A 21,709-nucleotide genomic window follows, 5' to 3' on the forward strand; every position below is an offset into this window, starting at 1 on the left:
ACATAATTTGTGGAATGTCTGCGAAATAATACCGTGAGGCCTCTTGTACTTATTTTTCCAGATAATTTTCTTTCGTAGACATTGCTCAGTTTTACTTACCTCGTAATTATTTTATTCAGTTTCTTGGTTCATTTTTCCTTAGTTTGAATTTTTTTATTCTATTCTGTTATTGTCTCCCCTTTATTACTATGCGTTTATTTTTCCTAACTAGATATTTCTTCCTAGATTTTTATCGATTTTGATTTGATGATCTTCATAAGTTTTGTCCAATATAAATAATTTATTATTTCTATCGTAAATTTATTGTCCCAAATTTTATTATAGTTTTAGAACATACTCAATAGATAATTAATTCATTATATACATCTGAAGTTGATATATAAAAAAAGATTTTTGATAATATTCAAGTTAAATTTGGAAAAATCTTACTATTTAATTGTAATTTTTTATCTATAATTATTCTGAATGAAGATCTGGTAAATACTTAAATCAGTACAATTCAAAATGATTTCGTTTGAATATATATAATTCTCAAGTCATTGAATAGATTTTTGAGGTATCTTCAATTTCCCTCTATTCAGCTTACACTGTCAAAATTTCGTTTTCATTTTTATTCACACATTTTCAATATTTCATTCTAGAATGAAAAAAATTGAAGCGAAATAGCTACTGATTTTCGTTAGTCATTTCATATTTTCCTTGATTTCATCCAGCAGCATCTCATCTAGTTCTGAGAGTTTTGAAAAATCAAGTGTGAATTAACAAGATAATTTCCTTTACATTTTTTGAAATGTCTCAATTTTTCACAATCTCGATGGATTGTGAATACATTGCCTATCAAGATATTTTATGTGAAACGAAATCTAATTCATCATTATAATCTAATTAATACACACTTTTTGTGGATTTCTATTTCATTTTATTTCTATAAAATATGTATCAATGTCAAGGGTTTATTTTTAACTAATTGGTCTAAATATCTAATCCTCAAATTGTAGAGAGCATTGTCGCAATAACTGTTTTTCAAGTATGAATGAAAAAACTCAAAGTAACACTTTTAAGAAATACGAAATTTTCACGCGTTATAACCTACTGAGGAACTGTAAATTTTTGTTAGGAATAACCAAAGCTTTCACAACTAATTCATAGTTATATAGTTTATTCATTCAAAATATATTCACTGAATCTGTAATGCGTTACTGCATAAACTCTTTTCTATTCTATCACTCCATGGAAATGGTTAAGGGCAAAGTAAGTAACAATTACATGAAAATTTTTTATTGTTCGAATACTTTATAGGACGGATTCATTAACTCATTACAATATAATATACATATATTTTCGTAAATACTGAAATTTTAACAAGATTCGTTTCACTTAAGACTAATATAATTAATTAACAAATCAACTGTACAAAAAATAGAAATACTAATTTCACTATAAATCGTTAGCTACACCTTTTTGTTGAACGAGTATATTCAAAATTTATATAACATAAATAAATACATTATCAATTCCTATCTTCCGGAAAATCATTCAAACATTCGGTCTGTTAAAGAAACAAATCAAATATAGCCGTATTCATACAGCCGAACACATATGAGCAGAAAACTTCCTAAGCATAACATCCTGAATAACATATTCACAAAACATAGCAAACTATTGTAACCTTGAATCTCTTGATCATTCTATAGACAGCACTGTTAAGCGCACATTACAAGAAAGTATTTGAATATTGGGTATCCCCTTAGAACAGTCTAAGGGTATCTCATACTTAGGTTAGATATTCCGCTATATGAATGCAACTTAAAAACTGATTAAATGAATGGAATTTCAATTCATTCGAAGAGTAGAAGCTGAATTCAGACATTCGATTTCAAATTCAGAAAGTCTGGTATAGTGTTTACTATGATCAGTAGTTTCTTCCTGCTTTTAAAAGGTTTCGTACATCAATTTTTTGAAATATTTCATTTGATTCTATCGGATTCTTCAATTTTTTTTTATTATCGATGATTTGTTTTTTATGCATTGTGTATCTAAATTCAAGTTGAGATTTTCAAAAATCCAGAAATGTTGTTATCCCTTCATTCATTTCAGAGCTTTACGTTATTCTGACGATATTCGAGAAATTGCTTATTATGTACATAATATCGAGTTTCTTGAATTGCTCTGAACAAAAACTCTCAAAATAAAAGAATTGGTTGGTATCAAATCAATTAGTTCAATTCATGATGCTTGTAATTTATTCTACTCTGAATATCAGCTTCTCCTAAACCAATAGTGTATAATCTTACATATCATCTTAATATAACGAGTCTTCCAAACTACCTCTCATCTCTAGAGTGTAGTTAATATCGACAAAAATCTAGAATTAGCGAAAAATATTTCGCGACACTTTAAGCCCGATTGGTTCTTCCATGTAACCGCATTAACTTATCAGATCTCCATTCTGCCTGAGCATTTCCAATCTAAGCTCGTGTTCCCTAGCCTTAAGTCTGAGGGTGGCTATACTAGACGTCCTCCTGTCAACATCTGGAGGTGTTACAGCGCTAGAAGTTTCTGGAGAAAGTGGTGGTGATGTGGCGAATTCTTGTGGAGGTGGCAACTTTGGTCTTTGAGCTGCCGAAATGTTAGCCAGAAGCGTCTGGAAAGAGCTCGCTGAGGGATAGAGGCCAACAGAAGGAGGTAGAAGATGGGGTGGACCTCCCCTATGATAAGGTGGTGGCGATGGTAGATAACCAGGAAGCACGTGTGGTGGATATCGAAAAGATAGGGCATCGAAGGGCTTTCTGAGTCCAAAGGGTAAGTTGAAAGGGTTTGGAAGGCTAGAGGCCACCACAGATTGAGCAGGAGATCCACTACTTGTTGTTAAGTATGGGTTGTAAGGGTGGCCAGTAGGTCCCACCTTTTCTTGTTTTCTCCATTTGGCTCTTCTGTTTTGGAACCACACCTGAAAAAAAAATTCAATTTGAGATTGTGCTTGAGAGTAATTACTTATACAAAAATCAGTTGAGGCATCCGAATTAGAAATCTGATCGTAAAGGTTTTGAATAGCTATAAGCTCAAATCATTTACCAGATATACAGTACAAATGATATTCTAGCTGTGTAGATCTACAAGCTAGGTGGATTTATTAGATAAATTGGTATATATATTGAATGAGTCACATATTTATGTCTCCCTCAATGAGAAAAATACAATTTTGTAGGTCAGATCATTTGCTATATTATAGAGTTATGTGTTTTAACATGGTATGTGTGGCATGTTCGAGCAATATAATATTTCAATTAAATGGGACCTAGAAAACATGGTTGAGTGACTTTAAATTAATTCTGACATATCTTTTCGCACACGTTCAATATGTAGATTCTGCAACGATAAAATTGCGAATTTGATTAATTTATTAGATACACAATCTGTGAAAAATCCAGACTTTAATATTTCTGTTGGTTATATAACAACACTCCTTCAAAAATGATTAATTACTAATAACGCTTGGAGCTGCCTATGATTAATCATTCAATGTATATAAATATGAATATATCTTCGAGACCTTCAATGAGCATTAAAAACTCTATTGCTTCCTCAATAAAATTATGAGATTATAATTAAAATTATTTATGTTCATAACTTCATCAAATACATTGTGAAAGGCTGTATGGCTATGAAGAAAAATTATTCCTTATTGGGAGAAGCGATAGGTGCTCATCTAACTGCATCATAAAATGAACTAATTGCTGATTAGAAACGATAATCAACGTCCAATTACGACTTCAATTAAAAGATAATCAATACTTTTTCAGTTGGAAATGTTTTCAAGTTTCCATAAAAGGTTTATATTTGAATCTGAGACAACAGAATTCTTCTTGAGGTCTGTCAACCTTCATAATCTTTATAAATATATAGGAGGTAAATCGACTCGTCCAAGTTTATGGTTAAGGATACTTCAATGCCAAATTAATATCCCGTAACTTCTTGGGATTGTTGATAGGAAAAGATGAACATCAGCTCATCTTTTCCTATCTTTCTTATGGTGATTCAGGGCGTTCCAAAATTGGACAAACGGAAATTACAGATTCCTCGGATAATTTTGAAAAAAAAATGTCCTTTAAACATTGGCTCGTTTTGAATGCAAATCTACACAGTGGAATTTCTCTGGAACACTGTCCACTTGTTTCCTCCAGTACTTTTTTGATGGACCACTGGTAGTTTAGAAAAAAGTAAAAAGAAACTTTGGTCAAGTATTACTCGAGTTTTTGGTTTATTGTAGTTTTGTCGTATCTGCTACCGATTTTTAGGAAAAAATTTCAAATTGGTAAGTATTCCTCAGGAAAAATGAAATAATTATAAAAGTTAATGAGCTGTGATGAATAAATTAATTATAAGTTTTGGTACTTATTCACCCAGAAGAAGATGATAATTATAGTGATTTTATTCAAAAATTGTGTTAAAATTGTGAATGAAAATTCTTCAAACAGCTATAATCATCACAAAAAAGTAAGACTAGAAGAAACACCCTGTATTTCGAAAACAAAGCGTTTAAAGAGCTCGTGTTTATATGACTATTTTTCTTGAAATTATGCTCATTTTCCTTTGAACCTCCAATTTAGAACACCCTGTATAGTCATGCACTGAAAGATGTTCCGTCTGAGAAGATATAAATATTTTTTAGTTTGTTAAATTCAATATTCTTTATGTTTTAGCTTCAATAGAATACTAGGATTCTCGAGATGCATAGAAATTTTTTCAATATTATCAAATTTTATTTGATCTTTACAAAATATGATTGATTCAGTAGCTATATACTCACTCAACAAACATTAATTCATTGTTATTATTGTGATGAACAAATTTCAATACCAGTAACAATTGTTTCGTCACATTTTGAATGGTTATATTTGTATTTTAACCTGATCTGGAAGACGCCTATAGGTATCAGAAAATTCGTATTGTTAAACATGAAGGTAATTAAAATATATGTTAAAGTTCACGAGGTTATGATTCACATTTGTTTAAAACGTTCTACAAATATTATCCATCTAATTTTTGCAAAAATGTGAGTCTGATGAATCCACAGTGAACCAAAACGATTATTGTTAAAGATGATAGTTATGCGAATTGAAGTTAATAAATTCTTATATGATTTCCTAACGACTCTGCCTTAAACCGTAACGTAATGTAGTTCTATCAAAGTCCGAATTTATTACACTGGCGGCAAACAGTGAGATATCAAACCCATAATACACGCTGCTGCCACGATCAGATAAAAAGCAACAACAATATAACGCAACAAAAAAGGCCTCGAGAACACGACAAATAATTTGTAGAAATTCACCATGTCTGCGTGAGTAAAACTGTGCTACCTGCTGTTTTATAACGCTGGCGACTCTAATAAAAATAAATAATAAGCAAGTTCAGTACAACCCTTCGGTGACCGGCACACGAATAATACCTTTTCCTGGAAGGCTGAACGTAGCTGCATTGAAGCTTTGGCCGTAGGTCACATTGCATGTTTCAGAGGTGAAATATGAAGTTCAGCAATTCATATTATGGTCGTGATATGTTAAATATATGTGGAATTTCCTATAAAGAACAACAATTTCCTTTTTAATGGGCTCAGATAGAATGATTGATCGCAATATCAATCAAAACAGAGGCTATGAATCTGTAACTATTGAGCGGTAAATTCCTATTGGTTGCTTTAATCGTCAATGCAGTTATTTTTAGTTTTGTTTAGTATTAGTTGAAACTGGGAGGATGCAGCATTTGCATGTATGTTGGGAAAATTTTTTCAATCTATCTACTAACCAGATACTCTCTAGGTGAAACCATAACAAGCTCCATGACTTAGAGCAAGTTCCATAATCCATGCCAAAAGTTTCCTTTTGGTAAAGGCCCTTTTACCTTTACAGGCAGCTTAGAGATTCGCGGCTTGACTTGATATTCAAGCTATTTGACTCAAGCTCATGCTCATACTCAAGTAGCTTGAGCTTACTTAAAATCGACTCAAGTTCAAGTCGAGTTGTAGTTTTTCAATGTTAAGTCATGTTACTTGATGAATAAATACTTGACTTAACATTGAAAAAATACTACTTGACTTGAACTTGAGTTGATTTCATAGTAGTCCTTTTCCTGGAAACCGTCAGCGTTGCCCAGAAACCGGTGCCTGGTCGACCCAGAGTAACATTCACAAGGGAATTATATCGCAATTTTTTCTCGGAGGGGAATCGTACTGGAGACGGTTGCATTCCTCTAATTTAAGGGCAAGAAGACCTCCAAGCATACCTCAGCTATCACCAGGACATAGAGCTATCCGTCGGTAATTGGCAGAACACAACCAAGACTGGCTTTTATAACAATGGTTTAGTAAGTTTTGGGCGCTCGTTCATTCATGCAACCAAGCAATACATAATTGTATATAGATAAATGTTCAATTGGCGTGTGAAATATCACAAGCTCCTGACTCCTCTTTTTAATGAGTTTTTGGCACATTTGAGAGCAGTGTAAAATATAGACCAAGGTGAATAATCTAATAATACTATCTGCTATCTTCATTTTTCATTTTGTTTTGGCCCTTTTTAAGTTATTATAATGTTTAGTTTTGGCAACGTCGCGGATTCTGGGAAATCGAGACGTATGTTTTGAGATTAAGAAAATGAGATGTATCGGCGGTCGGAAAGAAAAGTTAAAGGTTGTTAGTATAAGGTTTTCGGTGTTTAATATAACGGTTTTGGTTTAATTAACGGACATTTCAAATATATTAGGATTGCAGTTCATTAGAAGGTCAGTTTGCATTGTATAAGTCCCATTTTGTTCCATTTCAATCCTTATACCCTGTTCCCTTACATCCTTATACAGTGCGGTGCTGTGTGGAAGCAAGAGAGCAGTTTATATTGGTAAGACAATTTATAACATCATTTTATTGGTTCAAATATAGGGAAAATGCAACATTTTTTGGTTCTTCGAGCACGGGTTTTTTGAACTTTAATTCAAGTTTCGGTTACATTTATTTAGGTTTCAATCGGTATACAGAGTTTCGGAACTCATTTTCATTTCATTCCTAATTGTATTCGGAAATATTAATTCAGTTTATTTTGTTCGTTCATACGGTATTGAGCGAAGTAAAAACGTGCGGTAGTTTTTGTATTTTTTCAGCGGTTATCAAATACGATTCGAGTCCCAGAGTAAGCCTTGTTGCCAAGCGTACACAAAAGTATTCAATTCACAGTTTAGACTCGCGGGGTTAGTTTTCGAGTATTCTGCGCACTTGACTTTCAACACAATGGGTGGAACGTCAACTGAACGGAAAATTAAGATGCTTATTGCTAAGAAAGAATCTTTATTTTCGATACTGCAGAATTTATTGGATTTGTCAAAATCATTAACAAGTGAAGTAGCTAAAACTAAATTTTTAACAATGGTCAGTTCAATCAATTCAACAAAGAATGACCTACTGAAAATAATAGACGATATAACAGAGCTCAGTTTTGAAATTAATGATGAGTTCGAACCAGACTTTAATATATTTAGAACTATTGATGAAATGTGTTGTCACATTCAATTTTCAGCGGCTAAATTGGAACGAGAACAAATTCAGAAAGATGTTTCTTCGGTTAATGTTGAACCTCAGGGAAGTTTGATACGTAATCTTCCTACACTACCGAAGATTGAATTGCCGGAATTTTCGGGAAATATTAGGGAATGGGAAACCTTTTATTCAATATTCAAGAGTTTGATACATGAAAATAAGGTACTTACGGATACTGATAAAGTAAATTATTTAGTAGGCCGTTTAAAAGGATCTGCGTTGACTATTTGTTCTTCGTTAGCTCCTACTGGAGAAAATTATGAAATCATCTGGAATTCGCTTGTGGAAAAATATCAGGATAAGCGCGCTCTTGCAACTAATTATCTACGCCAAATTTTAGAGTTCAAATCGATACAGGGTGAGTCATCTAAGGGTCTCAATATATTTTTGGAAAAATTTGATTGTGCGGTACAGGCTTTGAAAAAGCTTAAGTTAGATGATATGTCGGACTTCATTTTAATGCATCAGGCCCTTTCTAAGCTTGATTCTGATACGGTGAGATCGTTTGAAATGACTATTAGGGGTAATGGAATACCTACCTATGAAAATTTGATTAAGTTTGTGAAGGAACAATCGAAAATTTTAGCTCTAAATCAGCAATCAACCATTAGTAGAGGTGATAGCTATAAAACTCGTAATTCGAAATCCTTTTTTGTACATCAAAATAATTCTTGTGTAGGAATGGATCGGTCGAATATATGTAGTTTTTGTAATCGGAAAAATCATTCGTTGAGTAGATGTGATAAATTTAAACAACTATCGCCATCTAAACGATATGCTACAGTACGGGATAACAACTGGTGTTATAATTGCTTATCGCCAAATCACGGGGTAAGAGACTGTCCTTCAGACAAATTATGTTCAGAGTGTTCCAGAAAACACCACTTCCTACTACATTTGGGACGTATACAGGGTGAACTGGAAAAATATCCAAATTCGAAATCGGATTCGAATACAAATACGTTGGTTTCAACAAATAACAATTTTTGTGCTACTGCTATGGGTGATCGGGATACTCATACGGTTTTATTGTCGACGGTTGTGGTAAATGTTTTGAACGGTTCGGGTAGTTTGAAAAAAGCTAGGTTTTTAGTAGATAGTGGCAGTCAAGTTAACTTACTTACTTATAGGTGTTGTAAGAAATTAGGATTGAAGTTTTCACAATGTTCAACGTCAATTCATGGGGTTGGATTCAGTTTAAATTCAATTAAAGGTTTTACAAGTATTATTGTTTCGTCTAGGTATGATTTTACTAAGAAATATTCTATTGAGGCATTTTTAGTAGATAAAATTACGGATAAACTTCCAATAGCCAAAATTGATCGCGGTGTTTTAAAGAATTTTGGAAATATCCAATTGGCAGATGAACAATTTGACGAACCGGCTGAAGTTGATGGCATTATGGGGGCGGATCTTTTCTCGATTATTGTGGGTAATTCGGTACCATCAGCATCGGGATCTCCAGTGGCGGTACAAACGGTATTTGGTCATATGATTATGGGAAAGGTTCGTAAGTTAGAGTCAAAGGGAGAGTTTGGTGTATTCTTCAGTTTAAGGGAGGAATGTCGGTTAAATGACTTGGTTAATAAATTTTGGGAAATGGAACAAGTTCCAAAGAATATTTTGCCGGACCCAGCAGAAGTAATATGCGAAAATTTGTTTTCTACATCTTTTAGTAGAGATTATGAGGGACGTTTCACGGTAGCGCTTCCTTTTAAGAATTCTCCGAATACTTTGGGTAATTCTAAGACAACGGCATTGATTCGGCTCTATTCACTAGAAAGAAGGTTGGCGAAATTTCCGGAGTTTCGTTTGAGTTATAATGAGATAATGAAAGAAGCAATTCAGTTAGGTCATATGCATTTGGTTGAGGATGAATATTTGAAAGATTCGGAACCTGCGTATTACATTCCTCATCATGCTATTGTTAAAGAAGGTAGTTCGAGTACACCTATTCGTGTGGTTTTAGATGCTAGTACATCATCCGATAATGATGTTTCGTTGAACGACATTTTACATGGTGGTCCAAAACTACAAACCGATTTATTTTCTTTATTGCTGAATTTTAGGTTGTTTCGAATAGCGATTACAGCGGATATTCGACGAATGTATCATCAAATAAAATTAGTTGATTATCAATGGAGGTTTCAAAGATTGCTTTGGCGTTTCAGTCCTGATGATCCGGTTCAGGTATTTGAATTCAATCGTTTAGCATTTGGGGTGAAATCAAGTCCATATTTAGCTCTTCGTACTATAAAGCAATTGATAAAAGAAAATGGAAGTAGTTATCCTTTAGCAACGAAAATAGTTTCGACAGATGTTTATATAGATGATTTGGTTTGCAGCATTCCTTCGGAAGAGGAAGCATTTAATTTGTATTCACAATCAGTGTCATTATTCGCAGAAGGAAAATTCGAGTTAGTTAAGTGGTCTTCTAACTCTCTCGATCTATTGAAGTTAATTCCTACTGATCAAAAACTTGTAAATTCGGTAACATTTAAAACAGACACAAAAATTTTGGGTATGTACTGGAACCCGGAGACTGATTATTTAAGATTTTTCTTTCAAGTTCCAGATTCAAAATGTACGAAGCGTATAATATTGTCCACGGTGGCTCGATGTTATGATCCATTGGGACTGCTTGCACCATTTATATTACACTTAAAACTTTTAATAAAGCAATTGTGGAAACGGACTTTGGGTTGGGATGATGATGTAACGGAGGATATATCGAAAAGTTGGTCAATATTGAGAAAAGAATGGCCGATACTTGAGAATTTTCAGTTTGCACGATATTCTGGTGTTGTGACAACGTCTCCTATTATGTTGATCGCTTTTGCAGATGCGAGTAAAGATGGTTACGGTGCAGTTGTTTACGTGAGAACAATCGGAGATGATGGTAAAATCGTTGTTAATTTATTATGCGCAAAATCTAAAGTATCCCCGACTAAATTAATTACAATTCCTAGATTGGAATTAGCTGCGGCTGTACTTTTATCCCAATTAGTAAAACGTGTTACAGAAGAGTATGAAAAAAGAATTATCATCTCGAAAATAATAGCCTTTTCAGATTCTTCGACGGTTATTCAATGGTTGAATACTGTATTTCTAAAAGACATATATGTGGCGAATCGGGTATGCCAAATAAAAGAAAATTGTCCAAAAGCACAATGGTTTCACATCTCCGGAGTAACAAATCCCGCTGATATTTTGTCTAGAGGTTGTATTCCCTCACAATTGATTGATAATCCTTTATGGATGTCCGGTCCAATTTGGTTACAATCTTCAGACAGAGATTGGCCTATCACTAGGGAGACTTGTTTAAGAGATTCTGAAATAGAAATAGAGCATACTGGGTGTTATGTATCTATTCAAAATGAAGCGAATGAGTCGTTTTATACAATGTTTTCGAGAGTTTCGTCGTGGATTTCTGTTTTGCGGATTACGGTTTGGGTACTTAGATTTTTGAAGAAGCTTCCCAAAAGGAAATTCATTATAGCAGATGATTTGAAAAGAGCGGAGATCGTATTGATAAAAATTGTTCAGAGTAAAGCATTCGGATCGGAAATAAGGTTATTGAATTCAGAAAAAGAGATCTATGGAAAATTACGCAAATTGACTCCTTTCATCCAAGATGGAGTTCTCAGGGTGGGGGGACGATTAGAAAATTCTTCGCTTAAGTTTACTAGCCAACACCCTATTCTACTTCCAGGCAAAGATCCTTTTACGGTAAAATTAATTCAATACTATCATAAAATAAATCTCCATACAGGTTCATTTCTTTTAGAAGCGTTGTTGAGACAAAAATATTGGATAGTGGGTGGTCGTAATGTTATACGACAGCAAATACATGCCTGTAATCATTGTTTTAGGTTAAAGCCCAGAAATAATTATCCTTTGATGGCGAATTTGCCTGCTTCAAGAGTTAATCCTACAAAAGTGTTTTCTCAAACGGGGGTAGATTACTTTGGACCGTTCGAAATATCACTCGGTAAGAATAGGAAAACTCAAGTATATAAGGGATATGTTTGTTTGTTTATATGTATGAGCGTAAAAGCAGTTCATTTGGAACTCGTCAGTTCCTTATCTACGGATCATTTTTTGCAAGCGTTTAAACGGTTTTTATCTCGACGGGGTACTTGTAATGTTCTGTATTCAGATAGGGGCACTAACTTTGTGGGTGCTAAAAAAGTTCTTCGTGAAATTAATGAATTTATTAATTCGGATCAGTTTATAACTTCTTTTCAAAGTGAATTAGCTTTGAATGGTATTGAGTGGAAATTTAATACGGCCGGGGCACCCCACATGGGCGGTTTGTGGGAGAGCAACGTTAAATCGGCTAAGAATCTGATCTATAAAGTAATAGGTACTCAGATACTAACTTTTGAAGAGTTCAGCACTCTTCTTACGCAGGTTGAAGCTTTATTAAATTCACGCCCTCTTTGTCGTTTGTCATCAGATTCAAGTGCACCGGAAGCATTAACACCTTCACATTTTTTGACAATGTCACCATTGAGATGTATTCCATCTCATGATTTGTCGGATATCAAGTTGAATAGGCTTGATCGTTTTCAACTGATTGACCGGATGGTTCAGGATTTCTGGAAGCGCTGGAAATTAGAGTATCTGACGACCTTACAAACTCGGGAGAAATGGCATTTGAAATGCTCAAATATTGAAGTTGGCACGGTAGTCATATTAAAGTGTGAAAATTCGCCACCACTGCATTGGCCATTGGCGTTGGTCACAGAGGTCCATCCCGGAAAAGATGGTATAGTCCGTAATGTAACGCTGAAAACGAGTAAAGGTACCTATACACGACCTGTAGTAAAGGTATGTCCTTTACCGACCCAGTAGTCAGAAGAGTTGACTACTATATATATTTTTTTTGGTAGGTTAGTTTTTGTTTCTTTTTTGGTGAATTTTTTTTTATAGTGGATGATTTTGACAAGTTCATTTATGAAAGGTATTTGATTTCAAAGTGACTGAAATTGAGTTTTCAGGGCGGGGGGTATGTTTTGGCCCTTTTTAAGTTATTATAATGTTTAGTTTTGGCAACGTCGCGGATTCTGGGAAATCGAGACGTATGTTTTGAGATTAAGAAAATGAGATGTATCGGCGGTCGGAAAGAAAAGTTAAAGGTTGTTAGTATAAGGTTTTCGGTGTTTAATATAACGGTTTTGGTTTAATTAACGGACATTTCAAATATATTAGGATTACAGTTCATTAGAAGGTCAGTTTGCATTGTATAAGTCCCATTTTGTTCCATTTCAATCCTTATACCCTGTTCCCTTACATCCTTATACAGTGCGGTGCTGTGTGGAAGCAAGAGAGCAGTTTATATTGGTAAGACAATTTATAACATCATTTTATTGGTTCAAATATAGGGAAAATGCAACACATTTAGAATATTATTCAGCTTCTGAGGGACGTTCATTCATAGGCCAATATCTCCATTGGAGAGCACATAACTGTAGTTATTATCCGAACCTACCCCAAATATTATTAGTCTTCCTGTTCGAGAGTTACCGAGATAACGGCCGGCTGGACCGATGGATTCGTCATCATTGAGTGGAACTTAATCGTTGGAGACCATTGTGCATTTTACAAAAATTCAGTTGGCAGTGGTTTTTCAGTTGATGTAGTATTATTTCTGAAAGACATATTTTGCTATACATTCATCATTTGAATGCCTCCAGAAGAATATTTATTAGGGGATCCAGCTGAATGCTCTTTCCATATCCAGACATATCTATAGGCAGTTTCATTCTATTAACCTTGAATCTCCTAGCAATCTTAGCTTTCTCTAGTACGTTGGGTTGCATACTATCGAACAATAGGAGTGGGTATTGGAGGTTAACAATTCAATATAGTCTGGTTTACATTACATTAGTAGTAAAGTCCAATAGCATACATTCTTTACTCTGAAATACTCTACTATGCTCATTTGGGTAAAGCAACTGTATTCACGTTTGCTAGTACCTAATTGGAAAAGATTTGATGTGAGTAATAATGAACAAGAAGGTTGGGCAAGAATACCGAGCCGTTGTTGAAAAATGTAAAGAGCAACCTGCAGATATTTGAGGTTGAGGAAGTTATAGATGTGTTCTGATTTGTTTCCGACAAACTGAAACGGGTGATAGATCACATCATTTTAAGCAAAAAAGTTCCTATGAACATGGGTCCGGAAATGCTTCGTTTCCGAGATACAGGGTGTTAAAGTTGAAAAAGTAATTCGCGTTTTCTTAAATATCTTTCGACTGATTCCAAATAATTGCATGAAAGTTGGTACATAGGGTTTTTTGAGGTGAGAAATTCAAATTTGTGGTCGATTTGGTTGTATTTTCTAGAGGGCGCCACTGGCAATCATTTCGTCCCCTTTAAACCGTAGCAACTTTTCTGTGCTACCCTGTATGTCATTCTGGACTAAAAAAATCGATTCCACTGACTTTTCTAGTTAAAAAAGGTATAAATCATTTAAGTTGCTAGGGGCAACCGTTTCAGAGAAAAACGCATTTAAAGCCAAATCCATATTCTCTAAAATAATCTCTAAAACATGTAGAAACAAATTTGTAATAATTTTAAATTAAATATTTTTTAGAAGTAACAATTCAGAACAAAACAAAATAACATAATCATTTTCAATTCTGTTGAATGCACAAATGACATCTTCGAATGATTGATTGTTTTACATTCAACAATTGTTGCGGCAATAGATTTAAAATGGCTATACACAATGACAGATTTAAAGTGTGTTAGGTTCAGATGTCATTAATTATAATTATAGTTAACTAAGTTAATAGCTCATCAACAAATACAGGAAAATGGTATTGGTTACCAAAGGCCCGAACGAAGCATACAAAGAAGAAATCATCTACAGAGAAATAGGATTTTACAGACTTCCGAAGAAAATAAAAACTCAGTATTCGTAAAGCATCCCAACAACGCAATATTTCAGGAAACAGAATATTCATAACACTTAAAAACAACAATTACATAGCATACCACTTCTACTTATTAGTGGGCAATAGAAAATCCGCATGCATTTCGCCTTAGAAATTTTCAAAATGAATTTAAATTTAATATTTGAATAGGAATAATTTCATGAAAGGATTTCGAAGCAGTCAAAACATATTAAAGAAAACAGGAATTATTTTTTCAACTTTAACACCCTGTATCTCGGAAACGAAGCATTTCCGGACCCATGTTCATAGGAACTTTTTTGCTTAAAATGATGTGATCTATCACCCATTTCAGTTTGTCGGAAACAAATCAGAACACCCTGTATGTAGCATAGTATAAAAAACTCCTTATACTATGTATGTAGCACTCTACTGTCAACACCACAACCTGTTCACATTATTCTTGTAGGGGAATAATAAGCACTCTACCACCGAACTGTTCTTCTAATTATACCAATGTAAAACAGGATTATATTCCACAAGGGGGCTGCGTTTTAGTGGAAGATTTTTGCGTCTTTTCGTGGAATGTTCTGGACATAATAATCAAATAAATCATTATTCCAAATAATTCTTTCAGCCATAATTCATCAGCCTGTTCCGAGACGCAGTCAACACGAAAAGAAGTAGACCTAAAAATTGCCCATAATATGCTCGGGGTGGGTGTGGCTTCATAATGAACTTTTATAAAAATTCCCCCGACTGTTACAAACGGTTTAATGTGTTCTCCTTTGTGAATGAACATTTTGCGTAGGTATAATTTAATAATGAGTAATAACATGTTAGCTAGCCCGCATAACACTTTATGTTCCACCTGGAACTTCAACACCGTTTGTTTCCTCTCTCTCTCTCATTACAAAATTCAAATTGATTGGCAGGTAGGTTCCCTTTTTTAATTGAGGTGAACACGTGAGGGTTGATTAGAAGGAAATCATATGCATCGTTCCGAACGGGATATCATCATTCATCATTTCTTGTAGTAATTTCTCTTTCAGCCTACCGTTTTCCTGCTCTCGTGAAACTTATGCCGAGAAATGGTGTTTTTCGTAATGTTACGTTTCGGGACTAAGCGCAGAACCATCAACGCTCACGAACTGCTATTAACTTCAATTTGATTCCCTTCTGATTTTATTGAGGTTGGCTCCCGTTTTCGAAAGGAAGCCACTGCATCATTTCATCTACAGTCCATTCAGGAATTATTGACATCGAAGTAGGCCATGAACGTCTAGTCGCGGCTTTATTTCTGGTTACAAAAATATCACTAAAAATTGCTATGGTTCATCATAGAAATAACCAGTTTAAATTATTTCCATCATTTTTGTATCCGAAAGATCCTGAATTTTCGAAATTACGATTATTACGAAGGGACGCATACAGTCATGATTTCATAAATTGAAATTCAGATTATATAACGTGAAAATATAGTGAAATGCTATCTCATTTCAAGGAAATCCAATGAAGAGATATCTATTCATTTAAGAGTCGCCCATGAAAGATCCATTGAAGATCATTAAAATATGCATATTCCTTTTCACCAAAGGCTCTTCAAAAATTGTTGCATTACTGATGGACACTGGATACAAACCTGCTTGCAAAATTCTTATCAAATAACTCTTATGGATCATTTTAACTGTGGTGTCTAAACTGGTGAAGACAACAGAAAAAACTGGTTGATAAATTTAAATAGTCTAGTTTAGTGAATGGAAGAGCCATATCATAATAAGACAGAAATAAAATTCAAAGAATCCTTTTAGTATATGAAAAATTTTAACATCACAGTTGTACTGTAACTTTCAAAATTGGAACCAATTTATCAGCCGATGTGTAGTAAATTACTTTCATAAGTCACTATTTATTGAAACTGTTCATGACATGAATGATGGATTAAACTTGTATGAAAAATATAGGTACTATTTGTACTCGAGTTTTCTGTTTTTTATTGAAATGCTTTATACTAGTTTCTATTAATGCCCATAACAGCTTTAACTCACTCACTAAAAGCATTTCTGCATGAAATTATTTTTAATTTGTGAATTTTAAAATTTTATTGCATTCTATTATTATCTTCAAGAGGTAAGAGATGAAGAAATTCTTGAAGTTACTCTTCTGAATATATTTTTCGATTAAATAGTCAGTAAAAATTCTATAAAGCAATTGGAATTTATTAGATTTTTGGATTACTCATTGAAGAACAAAAAACAGATATACCAATACTTAATTTCAATATCGAATATAAACAAACTATAGATGCAATGCCAAGACTTTGTTTAGCAATCCAATCATAAAATAATTCTCTCTTCATAGATTTATATAATCCTCATGATCATCACTGTCAAAACAAAACATCCAGGTAAAAAGCCAAATATCCAGCATTCAAAATAGTGCTCCTTCTACTTTTACCCTTGAATATACTTGAAAAACATTTTGTTTTCTTTCTAGAGTCCACTGTTGAATAATGCTGGCATTTTCAAATAACCAAGTTTCCTCCAGATAAATGAATTTCACATTTTGTTGCAAATATTCTCTGTATTCACCATAAAATCGTACTCAACTTATTATATTTTTCTGTTTATCAATAAGAATTTTCCTTTTATTAACTATTTTGAACTTGTAACCAATTACGTTTATGTAATGTTGTCTTTGATTGATTAAAATCCAGATGCTTTTTGGTCAAATTTCATCCAGGCTGATATATTGGTTGCTTTTGGCTCGGGTTTTGGTAACAATCAAATCATTCAATGATTCTTTGAAGGTGAAATCGTATTGCACAGGTTTTCTTCCACTAATAATCCAGGTTGTAATGACTTGCCTTCTTCTTTTTTCAAACAGTACTGTGAGAAATACTCAAATAAACTAATCAATGTGTGTTTGAAATTGATACAACTTTTAAGTTTCAAAATTTCTTCGATCAAAACCAATAACACAAACAAACTGAAATCTAACCTCTTGTCAATGACATTTCCAATGCCAACCCGAAATCTGCAATTCAAAATGTTACTGAATGAGCCAGTACCAACTTAATTTCGATTTTCCATAGCCACCCGGGATGTCAATAATTCCTGAATGGACTGTATCTGGTTTAATTATTTGATAATACCATATTCTTATTGGGAAGTTGTCATATATTCTTTGTATTGTTGTAACGTTTTTCTAATGGAGTACAATCAGTACATAGGAGATGATTTCTCAATATAAGGTGCCTGTGGCAATCCAGGTACTCCTGGGGATTCGAAAAATCAACGCTTGGATAATACAGGGCACCAAAAAAAAAATTTGTTTTTGGTGCCTGAAATTTTAGAGCTGATTTTAACTATATTTGAGACGCTAAATCTGTACATGCAATCCGTTTTTCTCCATCAGCTTTACTTTTTTTAAATTCATCAACTCATCTACAAATGTGGTTTTCATTCAGTATATTCATTTATGAGAGTTCTAAAATTGTTATACATATATTCATTAATGTAGGTATAATGGTTTTATTGTCAGACAATTTATTGGAACAAGGAACCAAAATTACCTTTTATCGTACAAGAGAAAAAGATCTGCTACCATTCTTTTCTCAAGAAGACATCTTGTATTTGTAACGAAATTAGGGGACTTATGAAAGAAACTTTCTGAATATATTCCAGATGATTGGCACCAATGGCACCTATTTATTGACAGTTCGAGGTGAAGTTTAAAATGTGTCCTTCTACATGATGGGAATAAATATGGCTCAATACCACTAGCTCACTCAATTAAACTGAAAGAAGAATATACCATACCTTTGGTCTTCCAGAAAATAAAGTATCAAGAACATCAATGATTTGTGTAGGCTTTGAAATGGTAAACTTTCTTCTTGGGCAGCAAAGTGGTAACACGAAATATCCGTGTTTCTGGTGCCTCTGGGATAGATGGGGCAAAACACATTAGTGGGTTAGAAAAGATGAGCCTCAGAGAGAAAACATGGACGTTGGGGAAAATAATGTATTTAACGCTCCGCTTGGTGGGCGACGAAAAACAACACCTGCTCAGGATCGTTTCATCACCGTTTCGGCGAGAAGAAACCCTACATCTACGTGTAGAATGCTACGGAATACTCTTCAAAATGCAGATGGGGTCCAAGTTTCCATCGAAACCATCAGACGACGTTTGAGAGAGGTGAATCTAGGTTCTAGACGTCCATTAACAGGAGTTCCATTAACACGTGACCATAATCGTCAGAGACTGGATTGGGCAATTGGAACGATCATTAGCGTAGTGTCCTTTTCACTGATGAATCAGATATGGAGAATTTTCAGATTCTCGAAGAATAAGGGTATGGACAATCCCACGCATACCCCGTAATCGTCGCTATGTCCAAGAAGTCTGTCCATTCCGAGGGGGTAGTGTTATGGTATGGGCCGGGATATGTTTCAACGGGCTCACAGATCTACACATTTGTCCTGGGAATATGACCGCCTTACACTATAGGGAGCATGTCATTGACAATGTTGTGCCAAATTTTCACGCTGCTATTGGTGAAACTTTTCAATTTCCAAACCATAAGGCTAGACCGCACCGTGCAGCCATAGTTGAGAATGCGCGCGAGGAGCTTGGTATTCCATTTTTACCAATACCTCCGCACTCACCAGATTTGAATTGCATAGAACATGCATGGGCTATGCTCCAAAGAAGATTAGATAATCATCAACCTACCCCAAAGTCCTTAAATGATCTGAGAGAGCTTCTGCCCCGTTTATGCAACCAAATTCAAGAAATGTTCAACAACCTCGTGTGTAGTATGCAAAGAAGATGTCGAGCTGTTATTGATGACCGTGGAGGCCATACATTTTATTGATAGTCTTGAAATGCTTGAATTCTCTGAGAATAAAATTTCATTATTTTACTCGATTTTTCTTAAGCACCCTGTATACGCTGCAGACCTACAGGCTAAAATTAATTTTATTTCCTGCAACTTGAAATCATATTAATATGAATTTTCATCACAAAAATCTCATTTAAACTGTATTTTTTCGCAATTTAAGTCAATATCCCTAACTCATGTGAAGCAGTTTATTTCAGTCATGAATCAAAGTATCTGGACTAAAACGTTTAAGAAATTTTAAGGTCAAATTAAAACAATTTAATAATAATAATTGGATTTTGAACAATTTCCGAGCAGAAGAAGATTATGAATCAATTCTAATTTTGTTAGCCTGCACTTTCAGACGTAATGCATATTACCTATACTATGAAAATTCCGAAACTTTCAGTCTTATCTTTACCGAGTTATCATGTTCAAAACCGAACAGACATACGTACGATAACAAATTGCTGTCAACTGTGTCGCATATCAAAATCGAAAAAATAGTCCTGAAATCGTTGAAGCCTGTTCATATGCATTTGTTCCAGGTTTTTTAACACTATCTTACGATACAGATAATTCACTTCAAGACAAGGAAATTGGAATTGAAATAATTATCTGAAATGAATATTCATTTATATGCGAATATGTGATGAATATTCATGCGGCGTTCTTTGAAAATGTCTGGATCGTAAATTAAATTCCAGCATAGGTTTCACAAGAACTCAAGTTAATTTTTTTCTCGATATAACTAGGAAAATAATTGAATAATTGAAAGAAAAAATTGAATACTTATGAGGGAATAATGAGTCGGTTCCGCCCGCATTAACAGAAATATATTCATTACTTTACTGGACAGTTCCATTGAATTCAATTCTGAGGGTAATAAGGAGACAGCAGAAGTGAACGCTAATAAATTATGGATGTTGTAAAGATGTAGAGCATGTTTCAATATCATCGCCAAAATTCAAATCTTTTAACCTCGCATAAGCAGATTTATTTATTTTTTATTTGTTGTCTTTTTTTTATTCTACATTAACTGACATCATAGTGAAAATTCGATTAATATAACAGGAACCGCTCTTATAGTTGATATGTGACAAAATTTGACAACAGTCGGACCATTAGTTTGTGATATATTGCGTTGTGAGTGTAGCTACTTTTGTTATCATATTTGAAAAAAAAAAGGAATTTCGTGTGCTAATTAAATATTGCTCTTTGGAGGAAAAAATACAGTTGAAGCAAAATTTTGGCTTGATGAAGAGTTTCCGGGGTCTGCACCAGGAAAATCAACCATCATTAATTGCTATGATAAGTTTGAACGTGTTGAAATGAGCACCGAACGCAGTGGACGCCCAAAAGAGGCTGTCACCGACGAAAAAATAAAAAAGTTCACAAAATAATTTTTGAATGACCGTAAAGTGAAGTTGATCGAGATAGCAGACATTGTGAAGATATCATCTGAACGTCTACATCTTATTATTCACGAATATTTGTACATGAGAAAGCACAATCGATCAAAACCAACAACGTGTTAATGATTTTGAGGAGTGTTTAAAGCTGTTCAAGTGCAATAAACCTGATTTTTTGCGTCGAAATGTGACAATGGATGAAACATGGCTCCATCATTTCACTCCGGAGTTCAATTGACAGTCAGTCGAGTGGACTACACATGATGAACCGAATCCAAAGCGAGGAAAAACACAATAGTCAGCTGGCAGGGTTATGCCAACAGTATTTTGAGATGCGCAAGGTATAATATTCATTGATTATCTCCAAAAGAGCCAGACCATCAACAGCGATTATTACATAGCGTTATTGGATCGTTTAAAAGATGAAATCGTTAAAAAACAGCCCCATTTGAAGAAAAGAAGGTACTGTTTCATCAAGAAAATACGCCGTATCACAAGTCAATGAGAACAATGGCATTTTTGCATGAATTGGGCTTCGAATTGCTTTTGCATCCTCCATATTCGTCAGAGCTAGCCCCCAGCGACTTTTTTCTGATCTCAGACCTCAAAAGAATGCTCCCTGGAAAGAAATTTAGCGCCAATGAAGAAGTAATCGCCGAAACTGAGGCTCATTGTGAAGCGAAAGACAAATCGTACTACAAAAATTGTATCGAAAAGTTGGAAGAAAGCTATAATCGCTGTATAGCCCTCGAAGGCAACTATGTTGAATAATAAAATCGAATTTTGCCAAAAAATGTGTTTTACTATGATAGACCAATTGGCCTGCTAATAAATTACCAAAACTACCAACTTTTTCCAGTTTTTCGTACCAAAATTATTGTTGGATACAGTTTTTCTCTGGAACAGTATTATATTACCGATAAAA

At 34.2% G+C, this 21,709-nt stretch overlaps 1 protein-coding gene across 2 annotated transcripts in view; it reads right to left on the reverse strand.

The window, feature by feature from the left end:
- Positions 1–1,262: 1,262 nt before the first annotated feature.
- LOC123677992 (homeobox protein aristaless-like) overlaps positions 1,263–21,709 on the reverse strand; it is a 182,007-nt gene continuing 161,560 nt past the window's right edge. For both annotated transcript variants that reach the window (XM_045614750.1, XM_045614751.1), the window contains one exon: positions 1,263–2,950. In XM_045614750.1, coding sequence (XP_045470706.1) covers positions 2,429–2,950 — 522 coding nt within the window. In that variant the 3' untranslated portion in view covers positions 1,263–2,428. The remainder of the gene's footprint in view (positions 2,951–21,709) is intronic.

Source organism: Harmonia axyridis, chromosome 4, assembly GCF_914767665.1.
Source record: "Harmonia axyridis chromosome 4, icHarAxyr1.1, whole genome shotgun sequence".
Classification (NCBI taxonomy): Eukaryota; Metazoa; Arthropoda; class Insecta; order Coleoptera; family Coccinellidae; genus Harmonia; species Harmonia axyridis.